This window comes from Oncorhynchus gorbuscha, linkage group LG19 (genome assembly GCF_021184085.1).
Source record: "Oncorhynchus gorbuscha isolate QuinsamMale2020 ecotype Even-year linkage group LG19, OgorEven_v1.0, whole genome shotgun sequence".
Classification (NCBI taxonomy): Eukaryota; Metazoa; Chordata; class Actinopteri; order Salmoniformes; family Salmonidae; genus Oncorhynchus; species Oncorhynchus gorbuscha.
In genome coordinates this window covers 33717143-33729302 of record NC_060191.1, presented here as the reverse complement: position 1 = coordinate 33729302, position 12160 = coordinate 33717143, and the positions used below count along the sequence as shown (strand labels likewise).

General features: G+C 46.2%; 1 protein-coding gene across 1 annotated transcript in view; it reads left to right on the top strand.

Annotated features, from left to right (window-relative positions):
• Nucleotides 1-9853: 9853 nt before the first annotated feature.
• LOC124006249 (histone-lysine N-methyltransferase 2A-like) overlaps nucleotides 9854-12160 on the top strand; it is a 45794-nt gene continuing 43487 nt past the window's right edge. Inside the window, 1 exon segment of the mRNA XM_046316138.1 lies at nucleotides 9854-10105. Within this exon segment, the coding sequence (XP_046172094.1) occupies nucleotides 9860-10105 (246 nt within the window). The 5' untranslated portion in view covers nucleotides 9854-9859.

Sequence of the window (12160 nt, the reverse complement as noted above, 5' to 3'; positions counted from 1 at the left end):
AACAAGTGTTTGCATTACTTTTTCCAGTACCATAATAACTGGCAATAACCAAGTATGGTTATTAATTGGTAGATGTTTGTACGCAAACAGTCACTCATTTATTCCTAATACTCACATACTAAAGTTACCATAACATAATGATAATTGAATGGTATTAGGCACTGAACATGAAAGTACTTCCTAATTAACACTATCCAGTTACACTTAACAAAAATAGAAATGCAACATGTAAAGTGTTGGTCCCATGTTTCATGAGCTAAAATTTAAGATCCCAGAAATTGTCCATATGCACAAAAAGTGTATTTCCCTCAAATGTTGTGCACAAATTTGTTAACATCCCTGTTAGTGAGCATTTCTCCTTTTGAATGTTCATTTCTCTACTACTTCTCTAAAACGTTGTTTTAGAAAATTTGGAAGTACGTCCAACCGGTCTCACAACCGCAGACCATGTGTTACCATGCCAGCCCAGGACCTCCACATCCAGGTTCCTCTCCTAGGGAGTCATCAGAGATAAGCCACCCAGACAGCTGATGAAAATGTGGGTTTGACCAACTGAAAAATGTCTTCACAAACTGTCAGAAACCATCTCAGGGAAACTAATCTGCGTGCTTGTCATTCTCACCAGGGTCTTGACCTGACTGCAGTTCAGTGTCGTAACCGACTTCGATGGCCACTGGCACGCTGAAGAAGTGTGCTCTTCCGAGATAAATCCCAGTTTCAACTCTACCGGGCAGATGGCAGACAGCTTGTATGGCAGTGTGCAGGCGAGCGGTTTGCTTATGTCAATGTTGTGAACAGAGTGCTTTATGGTGGCAGTGGGGTTATGGTATGGATAGGCATAAGCTAAGGACAATAAACAAAATTGCATTTTATCAATGGCAATTTGAAGGCACATCGCTGTGCCATTAATTCGCCATTATCAACATGTTTTAGCATGATAATGCACAGCCCCATGTCGCAAGGATTTGTACACAGTTCCTGGAAGCTGAAAATGTCCCACTTCTTCCCTGACCTGCATACTCACCAGAAATGTCACCCATTGAGCATGTTTGGAATGCTCTGGATTGACGTGTACGTCAGAGTGTTCCAGTTCCTGACAATATACAGCAACATTGCACAGGCCACAATCGACAGCCTTATCAACTCTTATGCAAATGAGATATGCCACGCTGCATGAAGCAAATGGTGGTCACACTAGATACTGACTGGTTTTCTGATCCACGCTCCTACCTTTTTGTAAGGTATCTGTGACCAACAGATGCATATCTGTATTCCCAGTCATGTGAAATCCATAGATTAGGGCCTAATGAATTTGATTCAATTGAGTGATTCTCTTATATGAACTGTAACGTAGTCAAATCTTTGAAATTGTTGCATGTTGCGTTTATATTTTTGTTCAGAGTAGCTAAGGACATCCATTTAGTGATTTGGTTGTTCTAATAGACGCTTCTACACACACTTTTTTATTGTTCGACGGTATCTGTGCAAAAATTGGAATAGAAAACAAATGTCGACCAATAAAAAAAGTGTGTTGAAGCGTGTACTTGACCAACCACATTACTCAGTTTATCATGAGTCTTGTGTAATTTTACAAAGATCACTATTACCTTGGTTTTAACCATTTTCTGAGGCCCTATGGGAAATCAACACTGAACGGTGCGGGTCACTTTCAGGTTTTAGAAAACAGTATCAGGGGGTGATTTCAATTTTAAGTGGCGTTGTCAGGACCCGGTTACGAACCCGGGTCTCCGGGGTGAGAAACAGTCACTTAACCAACTGAGCCACGAATAGTCGGCCGAATCCAGAAGATGAGGCAGACACAGCAGTACTTGAGACGGTGTATTTAATGAAGTAAAAAGTGAAGTTCTTCAGGAAAACATGTAACTCCACAACCTCAAAAGGAATTCCACAAGAACCAAGGTAATCCTCCAAGACAAAAAAGGTAAATCCACAAGGTGGAAGGTAAAGCACAAAAAGCCTCAAAAGATACTCAAAAACAAACAAGAACAAAAAACAGAATTCCACAAGAGAGTCCACCGGGATCAACAAGAGTTCAGAGTACTAGGGCTGGGTGCTAACATACAGACACAGAGCAAAGAACTGAGGAAAACAAAGGGTTTAAATACAATCAGGGGAAACGAGGCACAGGTGCAAATAATAATGGGGATCAAGGGAAAACAAAAGGTCAAAAGGCACAATGGGGGCATCTGGTGACCAAAAACCAGAACAACCCTGGCCAAATCCTGACAGAACCCCCCCCCCCCTAGGAACGGCTCCTGACGTTCCTACCAGCTCTCTCAGGGTGGAGGGCCCTGAACTGACGAATGAGGTCAGGGTCCAGTATGTCTTTGGCAGGAACCCAGGAGCGCTCCTCGGGACCGTAGCCTTCCCAGTCCACCAGATACTGCCAGGACCGCTGCATCCGGCGGGAATCCAGTATCCGATGGACGGTATAAGCTGGCTGGCCTCCAATGACACGAGGCGGAGGGGGGAGGTCTGTCTGCCTGGACAAGGGGAGAAAAAACAACAGGTTTTAATAAGGAAATGTGAAACGTGGGATTAATCTTAAGGGATCTGGGTAAGTGTAGGCGATACGAAACTGGGTTAACTCTCCTGGCAACCTTAAAGGGACCGATGTATTTTTGGGACAGCTTGCGAGACTCCACCCGTAGTGGTAAGTCTCTTGTGGAGAGCCAGACTCTCTGGCCGGGGGCGCAGGGTAGGCCCGGGATGGCGACGTCTGTTGGCTTGTTGTTGGTACCTCGGTGAGGAACGCATAAGATTAAGACGGGTCTTCCTCCACATAAGCCGACAGCGTCTGACGAACTTCAAGGCTGAAGGCACTCTGACTTCTGCCTCCTGGTCCGGGAACAATGGAGGGGCATAGCCAAACTGACACTCGTGCGGGGACATACCAGTGGAGGAGCGCAAGGTGTTGTGCGCGTATTCGGCCCAAACAATGAAGGACGACCATGTGGACGGGTTGTTACGAGTCATACATCGGAGGGTGGTTTCCAGCTCTTGATTCATCCTCTCTGTTTGGCCGTTGGACTCCGGATGGTACCCTGAAGATAGACTGGCAGAAGCCCCCATGAGTTGGCAGAAGGCCTTCCAAAACCTAGAGGCGAACTGGGGACCTCTGTCAGAAACCATATCTTGAGGAATGCCGAAGACTCGGAACACATGATTAATTACCAACTCAGCCGTTTCCTTGGCAGAAGGTAACTTAGTCAGAGGGACGAACCTGGCCGCCTTTGAAAACCTGTCAATAATGACTAGGATAGTAGTATTGCCATGGGATGGAGGAAGGCCAGTTATGAAGTCCAACGAGATATGGGACCAGGGTCTGTGGGGAACAGGTAAAGGGTGAAGGCGTCCTTGCGGGCGGAGGTGAGAAGATTTGCCCTGGCAGCACACGGGGCAGGCATTGACGAAAGTGGCAACGTCTTCTCTTATGGTAGGCCACCAGAACTTACGCTGGATGAACTCCAAGGTGCGACCTACGCCTGGGTGACAGGTGAGGCGAGAGGAGTGCCCCCACAGAAGGACCCGAGTCCTCACTGCCTTGGGGACAAACAACCGATTGGCAGGACCTCCTTTCGAGTCCGGTTCAATAGCTTGAGCTCGTCTCACGGTATCCTCAACTTGCCACGAGATCGGAGCCACGATCTTAGCAGCAGGAAGGACAGGCATGTCCGTGTCATCTCGAATGGCAGGAGCGTAGACTCGGGACAGGGCATCCGGTTTGAGATTCTTCGACCCGGGCCGATAGGTGAGGATAAACTGGAATCGATTGAAGAAAAGAGACCATCTAGCTTGTCTAGAGTTCAACTGCTTCGCCTGCTGGATATACTCCAGATTTGTGTGGTCCGTAAGCACTTGAAATGGGTGAGAAGCCCCCTCGAGCCAGTGTCTCCATTCCTTCAATGCCATCTTAACCGCTAGGAGTTCACGATCCCCCACATCGTAGTTCCTCTCAGCCGGGGTAAGCCGGTGTGACATTTAACATTACATTTAAGTCATTTAGCAGACGCTCTTATCCAGAGCGACTTACAAATTGGTGCATTCACCTTATGACATCCAGTGGAACAGTCACTTTACAATAGTGCATCTAAATCTTAAAGGGGGGTGAGAATGATTACTTATCCTATCCTAGGTATTCCTTAAAGAGGTGGGGTTTCAGGTGTCTCCGGAAGGTGGTGATTGACTCCGCTGTCCTGGCGTCGTGAGGGAGTTTGTTCCACCATTGGGGGGCCAGAGCAGCGAACAGTTTTGACTGGGCTGAGCGGGAACTGTACTTCCTCAGTGGTAGGGAGGCGAGCAGGCCAGAGGTGGAGGTGTGAGAAGAAAGCGCACGGATGAAGCTTCTTGTCTTCACCCCTCTGAGACAGGACAGCTCCAACACCAACCTCTGAGGCGTCTACCTCCACAACAAACGGTTCATCCGTAGTCGGTAGTATCAGGATGGGAGCAGAGAGGACGCGCTGCTTGAGTCCTTGGAAGGCCGTCTCAGCTTCTCTTTCCCACAAAAACCTTGCATTGCCACCCTTGGTTAAAGCTGAGAGAGGGGCTGCCACCAAGCTGAAGTTCTTGATGAACTTGCGGTAAAAGTTAGTGAAGCCCAGGAAACGCTGAACTTCCTTAATGGATTTGGGGGTGGGCCAATCCGCTACCGCCCCTACCTTCCTGGGGTCCATTTGGACTCGACCGGGTTCCACTACAAATCCCAGGAATTGTACTCGGGATGAATGGAATTCACATTTTTCCGGCTTAACGTACAGATGGCTGTCTAGGAGGCGTTTGAGTACTTGTCTGACATGCTTAGTGTGTTCTTGAAGAGAGCTCGAAAAGATGAGGATGTCATCCAAGTAAAGGAACACAAATATGTTAATAATAATAATAATGTTAAGCATATCCCTAAGCACATCGTTTATGAGCGCTTGGAACACCGCTGGGGCGTTGGTCAGGCCGAAGGGCATCACCAAGTATTCATAGTGACCAGTAGGCGTGTTGAAAGCGGTCTTCCACTCGTCACCAGGTCTGATCCGCACAAGATGGTATGCGTTCCGCAGGTCAAGCTTAGTGAAAACAACTGCTTCCTGGAGCAGCTCGAAGGCTGTGGCCATAAGGGGTAGCGGGTAACGGTTACAGACGGTTATGGCATTGAGTCCCCGGTAGTCGATGCAAGGACGTAATCCACCGTATTTCTTGGCCACAAAGAAAAACCCTGCTCCCGCCGGGGAGGTGGATGGATGCATGAGGCCTGCTTCCAGAGCGTCCTTGATGTAGGTATCCATAGCAGCTTGTTCGGGTGGAGATAGGGAAAAGATCCGACCCCTGGGGGGGCAAGTGCCCGGAAACAGTTCGATGGGGCAATCATAAGGTCTATGGGGTGGTAGCATGGTGGCCCTCTGTTTGCTAAATACCAGTTTGAGGTCATGGTAACACTCGGGAACTCGGGTCAGGTCGATGGATTCTAAAGACTCGGGAGTAGAACTCGGGAATTCGGGAAAATACAAGTAGCTTGGCACGTAGGACCCCACTGATTGATAGTGCCCACAGACCAGTCGATGTGAGGGTTATGGCTGTGAAGCCAGGGGTATCCAAGGACGAAAGGGAACTCAGAACAGGAGATCAAATGAAAGTTCATCAATTCCTGGTGTTGTGAAAGTTAAAGTCGCAAGGAGGTAGTGACATGAGTGACAAGTCCAGATCCCAAAGAGCTTCCATCCAATATAGTAACCCTCATGGGGTCACTTAGAGGTTCAGAGGGAACGCTATTCTCCTTCGCCCAGAAACAATACATGAAGTTACCTGCGGCTCCAGAGTCTACCAAGGCTTGAAGGTGAAGCTTGTGGTTGTCCCAGGAAAGGGTGACTGGAATGAGCAGACGGGAGTTGGACGGATGGGAGGAGGTTATGTTTCTAGTTACAGTTCCCCCCGGTCTGTACGGGACAGAGCGTTTCCCTGGAGCCCGGGACACATGGAACGGAAATGGCCCGGTTTGCCGCAATATAGACAGCGTCGCTCCCTCATCCGGCGGTCTCTCTCAGCCTGGGAGATGCGTCCAATCTGCATGGGTTCCGGTGGAGCCAGCGAGGATAAAGGTGGGGACTCGGAGCTGGGACTGATAGGGGCTAGAGGTCTACGGTTGAGTTCTCACTCTCAGACGCTGGTCAATGTGTGAGGCCAACTTGATCAGGGACTCGAGATTGTCTGGTGGTTCCCGAGTGGCCAGTTCATCTTGGATAGTGTCGGAAAGGCCTTTCAGAAAGCACACAGTGAGCGCCTCGTTGTTCCAGCCACTCGCTGCTGCCACCGTGCGGATCTGGATGTTATAGTCCGTCACGCTGCGCCGACCTTGGTGGAGAGTCAGGAGCTGTTTGGCTGAGTCAGGACCACTGCTTGGGCCTTGAAACACTCGTTTGAATTCCTCAGCAAAGGCAGAGTAGCTGGCACAGCAGGAACTATGGACATCCCACACAGCAGTAGCCCAGGCCAGGGCTTTTTCCGACAGCAGGGTGATGATATATGCGATCTTAGACCGGTCGGTGAGGAACGACGAGGGTTGCAGCTCGAAGGAGAGAGAACATTGGGTGAGAAACCCTTTACAAGCACTTGGATCACCTGAGAACCGTTGGGGAGGTGGAAGACGAGGTTCAGCCAGAGGGTTAACTGCCATGGGTATGTGAATCTGAGGTACTGGGACGGGAACTGTTGCCGGGGTAAGTCGATCAGATATCTGCTTTATGGAAGTCAGCATCTCCGACAGAAGATGAGAATGTCTAGCCATTAAGGCCTCTTGCTGAACCAGGGCGGCTTTGTGGCGTTGGACAGTCTCCTGGTGGTGGGACAGCATGGCAACAAGGTCCTGGGAACTGGCTGCCTCTGGGTTCATTATTGGCTCTGTGTTTCTGTCAGGACCCGGTTACGAACCCGAGTCTCCGGAGTGAGAAACAGTCACTAAACCAACTGAGCCACGAATAGTCGGCCGAACCCAGAAGATGAGGCAGACACAGCAGTACTTGAGACGGTGTATTTAATGAAGTAAAAAGTGAAGTTCTTCAGGAAAACATGTAACTCCACAACCTCAAAAGGAATTCCACAAGAACCAAGGTAATCCTCCAAGACAAAAAATGTAAATCCACAAGGTGGAAGGTAAAGCACAAAAAGCCTCAAAAGATACTCAAAAACAAACAAACAAGAACAAAAAAACAGAATTCCACAAGAGAGTCCACCGGGATCAACAAGAGTTAACAGAGTACTAGGGCTGGGTGCTAACATACAGACACAGAGCAAAGAACTGAGGAAAACAAAGGGTTTAAATACAATCAGGGGAAACAAGGCACAGGTGCAAATAATAATGGGGATCAAGGGAAAACAAAAGGTCAAAAGGCACAATGGGGGCATCTAGTGACCAAAAACCGGAACAACCCTGGCCAAATCCTGACAGGTGTAAGATCATATTAAACTTTACAAGGCAACAGTTAACAAACGATGCAGTGCACCCATTGGGCCAAACAGTGTAATTTTGTAGATGACGGATCTCTATGCCAAATCCCTTCATTCACCCAAGTTTCGTCAAAATGGGGCCAGTGGTGTCTGAGATATAGCGTGGGTTAGCTAGACATATCCCTGAGCATGTGTGCCAATTGTCAGCTCTGACAGTGTTAGCATCATGTGTACCAAATTGTGTTGCAATATGAATATCCTTCACTGATTTATATGCATTTACAGTGGCAAGAAAAAATGTGAACCCTTTGGAATTACCTGGATTTCTGCATAAATTGGTCATCAAATTTGATCTGATCATCTAAGTCACAACAAAAGACAAACATTGTGTGCTTAAATACAATAATTTGTGTTATTAGTTTTTCTTGACGATATTGAATACATCATTTAAACATTCACAATGTAGTTTTGAAAAAGTATGTAAATCCCTAGGCTAATGAGCTAATTGGAGTCAGGAGTCAGCTGACCTGGAGTCCAATCAATGAGACAAGATTCGGGATGTTGGTTAGAACTGCCTTGCCCTATAAAAAACACTCACAAAATTTGAGCTTGCTATTCACAAGAAGCATTGTGAACCATGCCTCAAACAAAAGAGCACGCAGAAGACCTAAGATTTAGAATTGTTGACTTGCATAAAGCTGGAAAGGGTTACAAAAGTATCTCTAAAAGCATATATATACATGGAGAAAGTTCAGCACTGTTGCTACTCTCCCTAGGAGTGGTTGTCCTGCAAAGATGACTGCAAGAGCACAGCATTCCCAAGTTTATCAAGACATTTTGATGGAGAATGTTAGGCTATCTGTCTGCCAATTGAAGTTCAACAGAAGTTGGGTGATGCAACAGGACAACGACCCGAAACAGGGGTATATCAACAACAGAATGTCTTCAACAGGAGAAAATAAGCCTTCTGGAGTTGCCCAGGCAGAGTCCTGACCTCAACCTGATTGAGATGCTGTGGCATGACTAAGAGAACAGTTCACACCAGACAGCCCAAGAATATTGCTGAACTGAAACAGTTTTGTAAATAGAAATGGCCCAAATTTCCTCCTGACCATTGTGCAGGTCTGATCCGCAACTACGGAAAACATTTGGTTGAGGTTATTGCTGCCAAAGGAGGGTCAACCAGTTATTAATTCCAAGGGTTCACACTTTTTCCACCCTAAACTGTGAATGTTTACACTGTGTGTTCAATAAAGACATGAAAACGTATAATTGTTTGAGTGTTTATTAGTTTAAGCAGACTGTTTGTATATTGTTGTGACCTAGATGATCAGTTCAAAATGTATGACCAATTTGTGCAGAAATCCATGTATTTCCAAAGGGTTCACATACTTTTTCTTGCCACTGTATGCCCAGAATGTTTATTGGTCAAAAGCAACCATGTTTAAGGTACAAGTCTGCCAGGGGCATCTGGCTCACGCCCAGGAGGCAGGCCGGTTCCAAATCGAATGCAATAAACTTTTAGCTGGTCAAAACAGCCTACATGGGCGCCCAGGCGAGATTAATTGAACCCTGTTGATTTGTTGGATGATTTTAAACCATATAATTTGTTGTTTGTTGCAATTGCCCATTTGTTTCTAGTTATTTGCCAGGTATGGTAGGTATGGCACCTCTTTTTAAAATATTGTGGACTTTTCTATTATGAACAAATACATTGACTGGATTGATTATTCATTGATTGGTTATGATGAAAACCCTACTGAATATTTGACATCGACTGTTCTCTTTAGTGGCTTTTTTATTAATTTTTTTACAAATTAATGAGCCGAAATGTCTTGAGTCAATAAGTATTCAATAATTTAATCCGAGTTTTGAGATGGATCAAGCGTCAGTAGTTTTCCGGCACGGCCCAGGAACGTATTTAGTTAAGCTTTGCCTTCAGAAAGTATTCACACCCGTTTAATTTTTCCATATTTTCTTGTGTTAAAGCCTCAATTTAAAATTAATCAAAAACATGTTTTTGTGGCACTGGTCTACACACAATACCCCATAATGTCAAAGTGGCATTTAATTTTTTTTTTTTAAAAACAAATTAATGAGTCGAAATGTCTTGAGTCAATAAATATTCAATAATTTAATCCGATTTTTGAGATGGATCAAGCGTCAATTTAGAACAGTTATGTGTTTTTTCGGCACGGCCCTGGAACGTGTTTAGTTAAGCTTTGGCTATAAACTGATTGACTAGGAACATTGAAGAAATGCGTATTCGGGGCCACTTTATGCCCACCCCGCAACATGGTTACGGATGTTTTTCACGTTGGAGAGTGGCTGGGGATTATGCGAAATGCTGGTTCAGGGCCACGCCCACTGAGTTCTCTGATCTTAGGGCAGACAGGCATAGTGTAAAATGGCGCACAGCTGTCGGTGGCGGTTCCCCGCTCGGCCCGGAGGGAGCAGCAACTTAGGCACCGGGAGGAGAGCGGGCCGAATCCGGGTCACGGCCTCCCTCCGAAGTGGCACTGGGACCCACCCGAACACGGCTGGGCTCGGGCCCGGGTTTGATGCAGCGTTACAGGTCTCATCTGCTATCGGTTACAACCTGCAGACATTTCGGGATGTTTTGGGGGAGTCGAGTGGTTCAAGCAGCGGGGAGGTAAGCGAAACACCAACTTGATTGTGGTTGGTTGTTAGCTAACTTGTTAACGTTTAATAGCTTCAAGGAGGAAGGTATAACATTAAGTGCCCACACTCGCTAGCAATGTTAAACAGTAACGTTAGTACCAAGGAGTTGGATGATGCTGCCTCTGTATGCGGTGTTAGGAGTGTGACCTAACTTGTCAACGCCAATAAGCCAACTTTTTTTGTTTGGCCTTCATCCCCTCACTGGGTATCAAGCCCATCGACATGCTTCAATCCATGTGCTGCTATTACTACCCACAACAAGGATTCCCGTGTAGGATTAGTAACGTTAGTTAGCCGAGTAGCACTAACGGTGCTGATGTTGCAAAGAGTTAAAAGTAGCCTGCTCTCTTTCTAGCCACAATTTGGCCAAAGTGAATAAATTGACTCTGGTTGTCCAATATTGCCACAGAGGCGAAAATTGAAGGATTGGATCCAAAGCTAAGCCATCGTTCGTTGGCTTAGCGGGGTGGTGACTTGTAGAGAGAGAGCATCATATATCACAATCAACTCTTCAGATTTCAGAATTAGGTCTTACGAGCCAGTTTCCTACAGTATACCTAGCTTAACAGCTTTCTAACTTCATCGTTATTTAGCTAACGTTATCTCCGTTTTTTCACTGTCTGTGATGTTAGTGTTACATTGATTTACAGTCGCATGTGACCTCCCGGTTAGCGAGCGAGGCTCCTGTTTGAAAACAAAACATGTCAACTTCGGGAGGACAGGGCACCTGAACTTCATGTTTTTGATACTTGCTAAGGCACATGGCTAGCTAACGTAATTTATACTCACCTCGTTTGAATTGCCCTAGCGTGGTATGTAAACATTACACGCGTTAGTTAGCTTAGCATTAAACGCCGATATTGACGCGTTCAAGAAGCTACGGTTGTCACTAGCTTGCTGGGAGGTGTCAGTGCATAATGCTAATTTTGGCTAACCCTTAGAACGAGGCTTATTTACCTTGCCTAAATGATCAGCTAGCTAGCATGTATTCATCTTTTTGCCTTGATCCACGCATCTAAATTTGCTAGGCGCTAGTTGGAAACGACGTTATTAGCGATTTGTGTTTGACTAATGGTCTGTTTAGCTCGCTAGGTGATGGATTTAGGTTGAAGTATTAGTCGCACATTTTGGCTAAGTGTTTAGCTCATGAACCTCTACCACGCTACGCACTTACTACGCGTAACTAGCTATCGCTGATACATAGGAAAATGGGAGGTGGACATGTTTCCCCCCCTCTACACACAGTGCCTAGTACCAAAATAATGTCGGAATTGTGGACATATGATGACGTGCTGGCGAACTACAATTGTTGGTGGCCTGAAGGATTCGCCAGTATCATGCATGTTTGATGCGTGTTACTCCAAATTTAATCTTTCTAGTACAATGAGCTCGCAAGCTACAATAAGGAGCCTTTTTGACGGACCTTGTGATTGTGGGGGTGCGTTAGGTTTTACCATCTTTATTTTTTCATGAAGAGCACGCGTTCAGTGCAGTGTAAATGTAGACCCTAGTGTTGTAGATCGGGACACTGAGGTTAACTCGCCACTTTATCAACGTTGTAAGATGTACTGTTATATTAGAGTACTTATTGGTGTTATTCAGATTTGATGTTTAGATTATATTCTGAGTGTTCTCTAGTCCATTACTCATGTGTGTGATTTCAATGAGCCATTTATCATAAGACCTATTGTGAAACTGGAAACGCCTATTCTGTCCTGTGTGTGTGTACACCTCGTACCATCACTAGTAAATTACCAGAAAGGTTAATATAATCTACTTTGATGTTGGCCAGTACTATAGAAATGAGTCCCCCTGCCTGGGCTAACACTTTAGGAAGGGGGATCAACATGTCCCTCTCCCTCTATCCCAAGACACACAAAGGGGGGGGCGCACTATCTGGGATGCGGTGGGACAGGGCCAAAATCCCAGTGGAATTTGCAGCTCGTGGAAGTTGTAGACAGAGTTGTGATTTCATTCAGAGTGGATGTTGCGCCTGGGCAGGATTGTTCTTGCTCATCACAGCCTG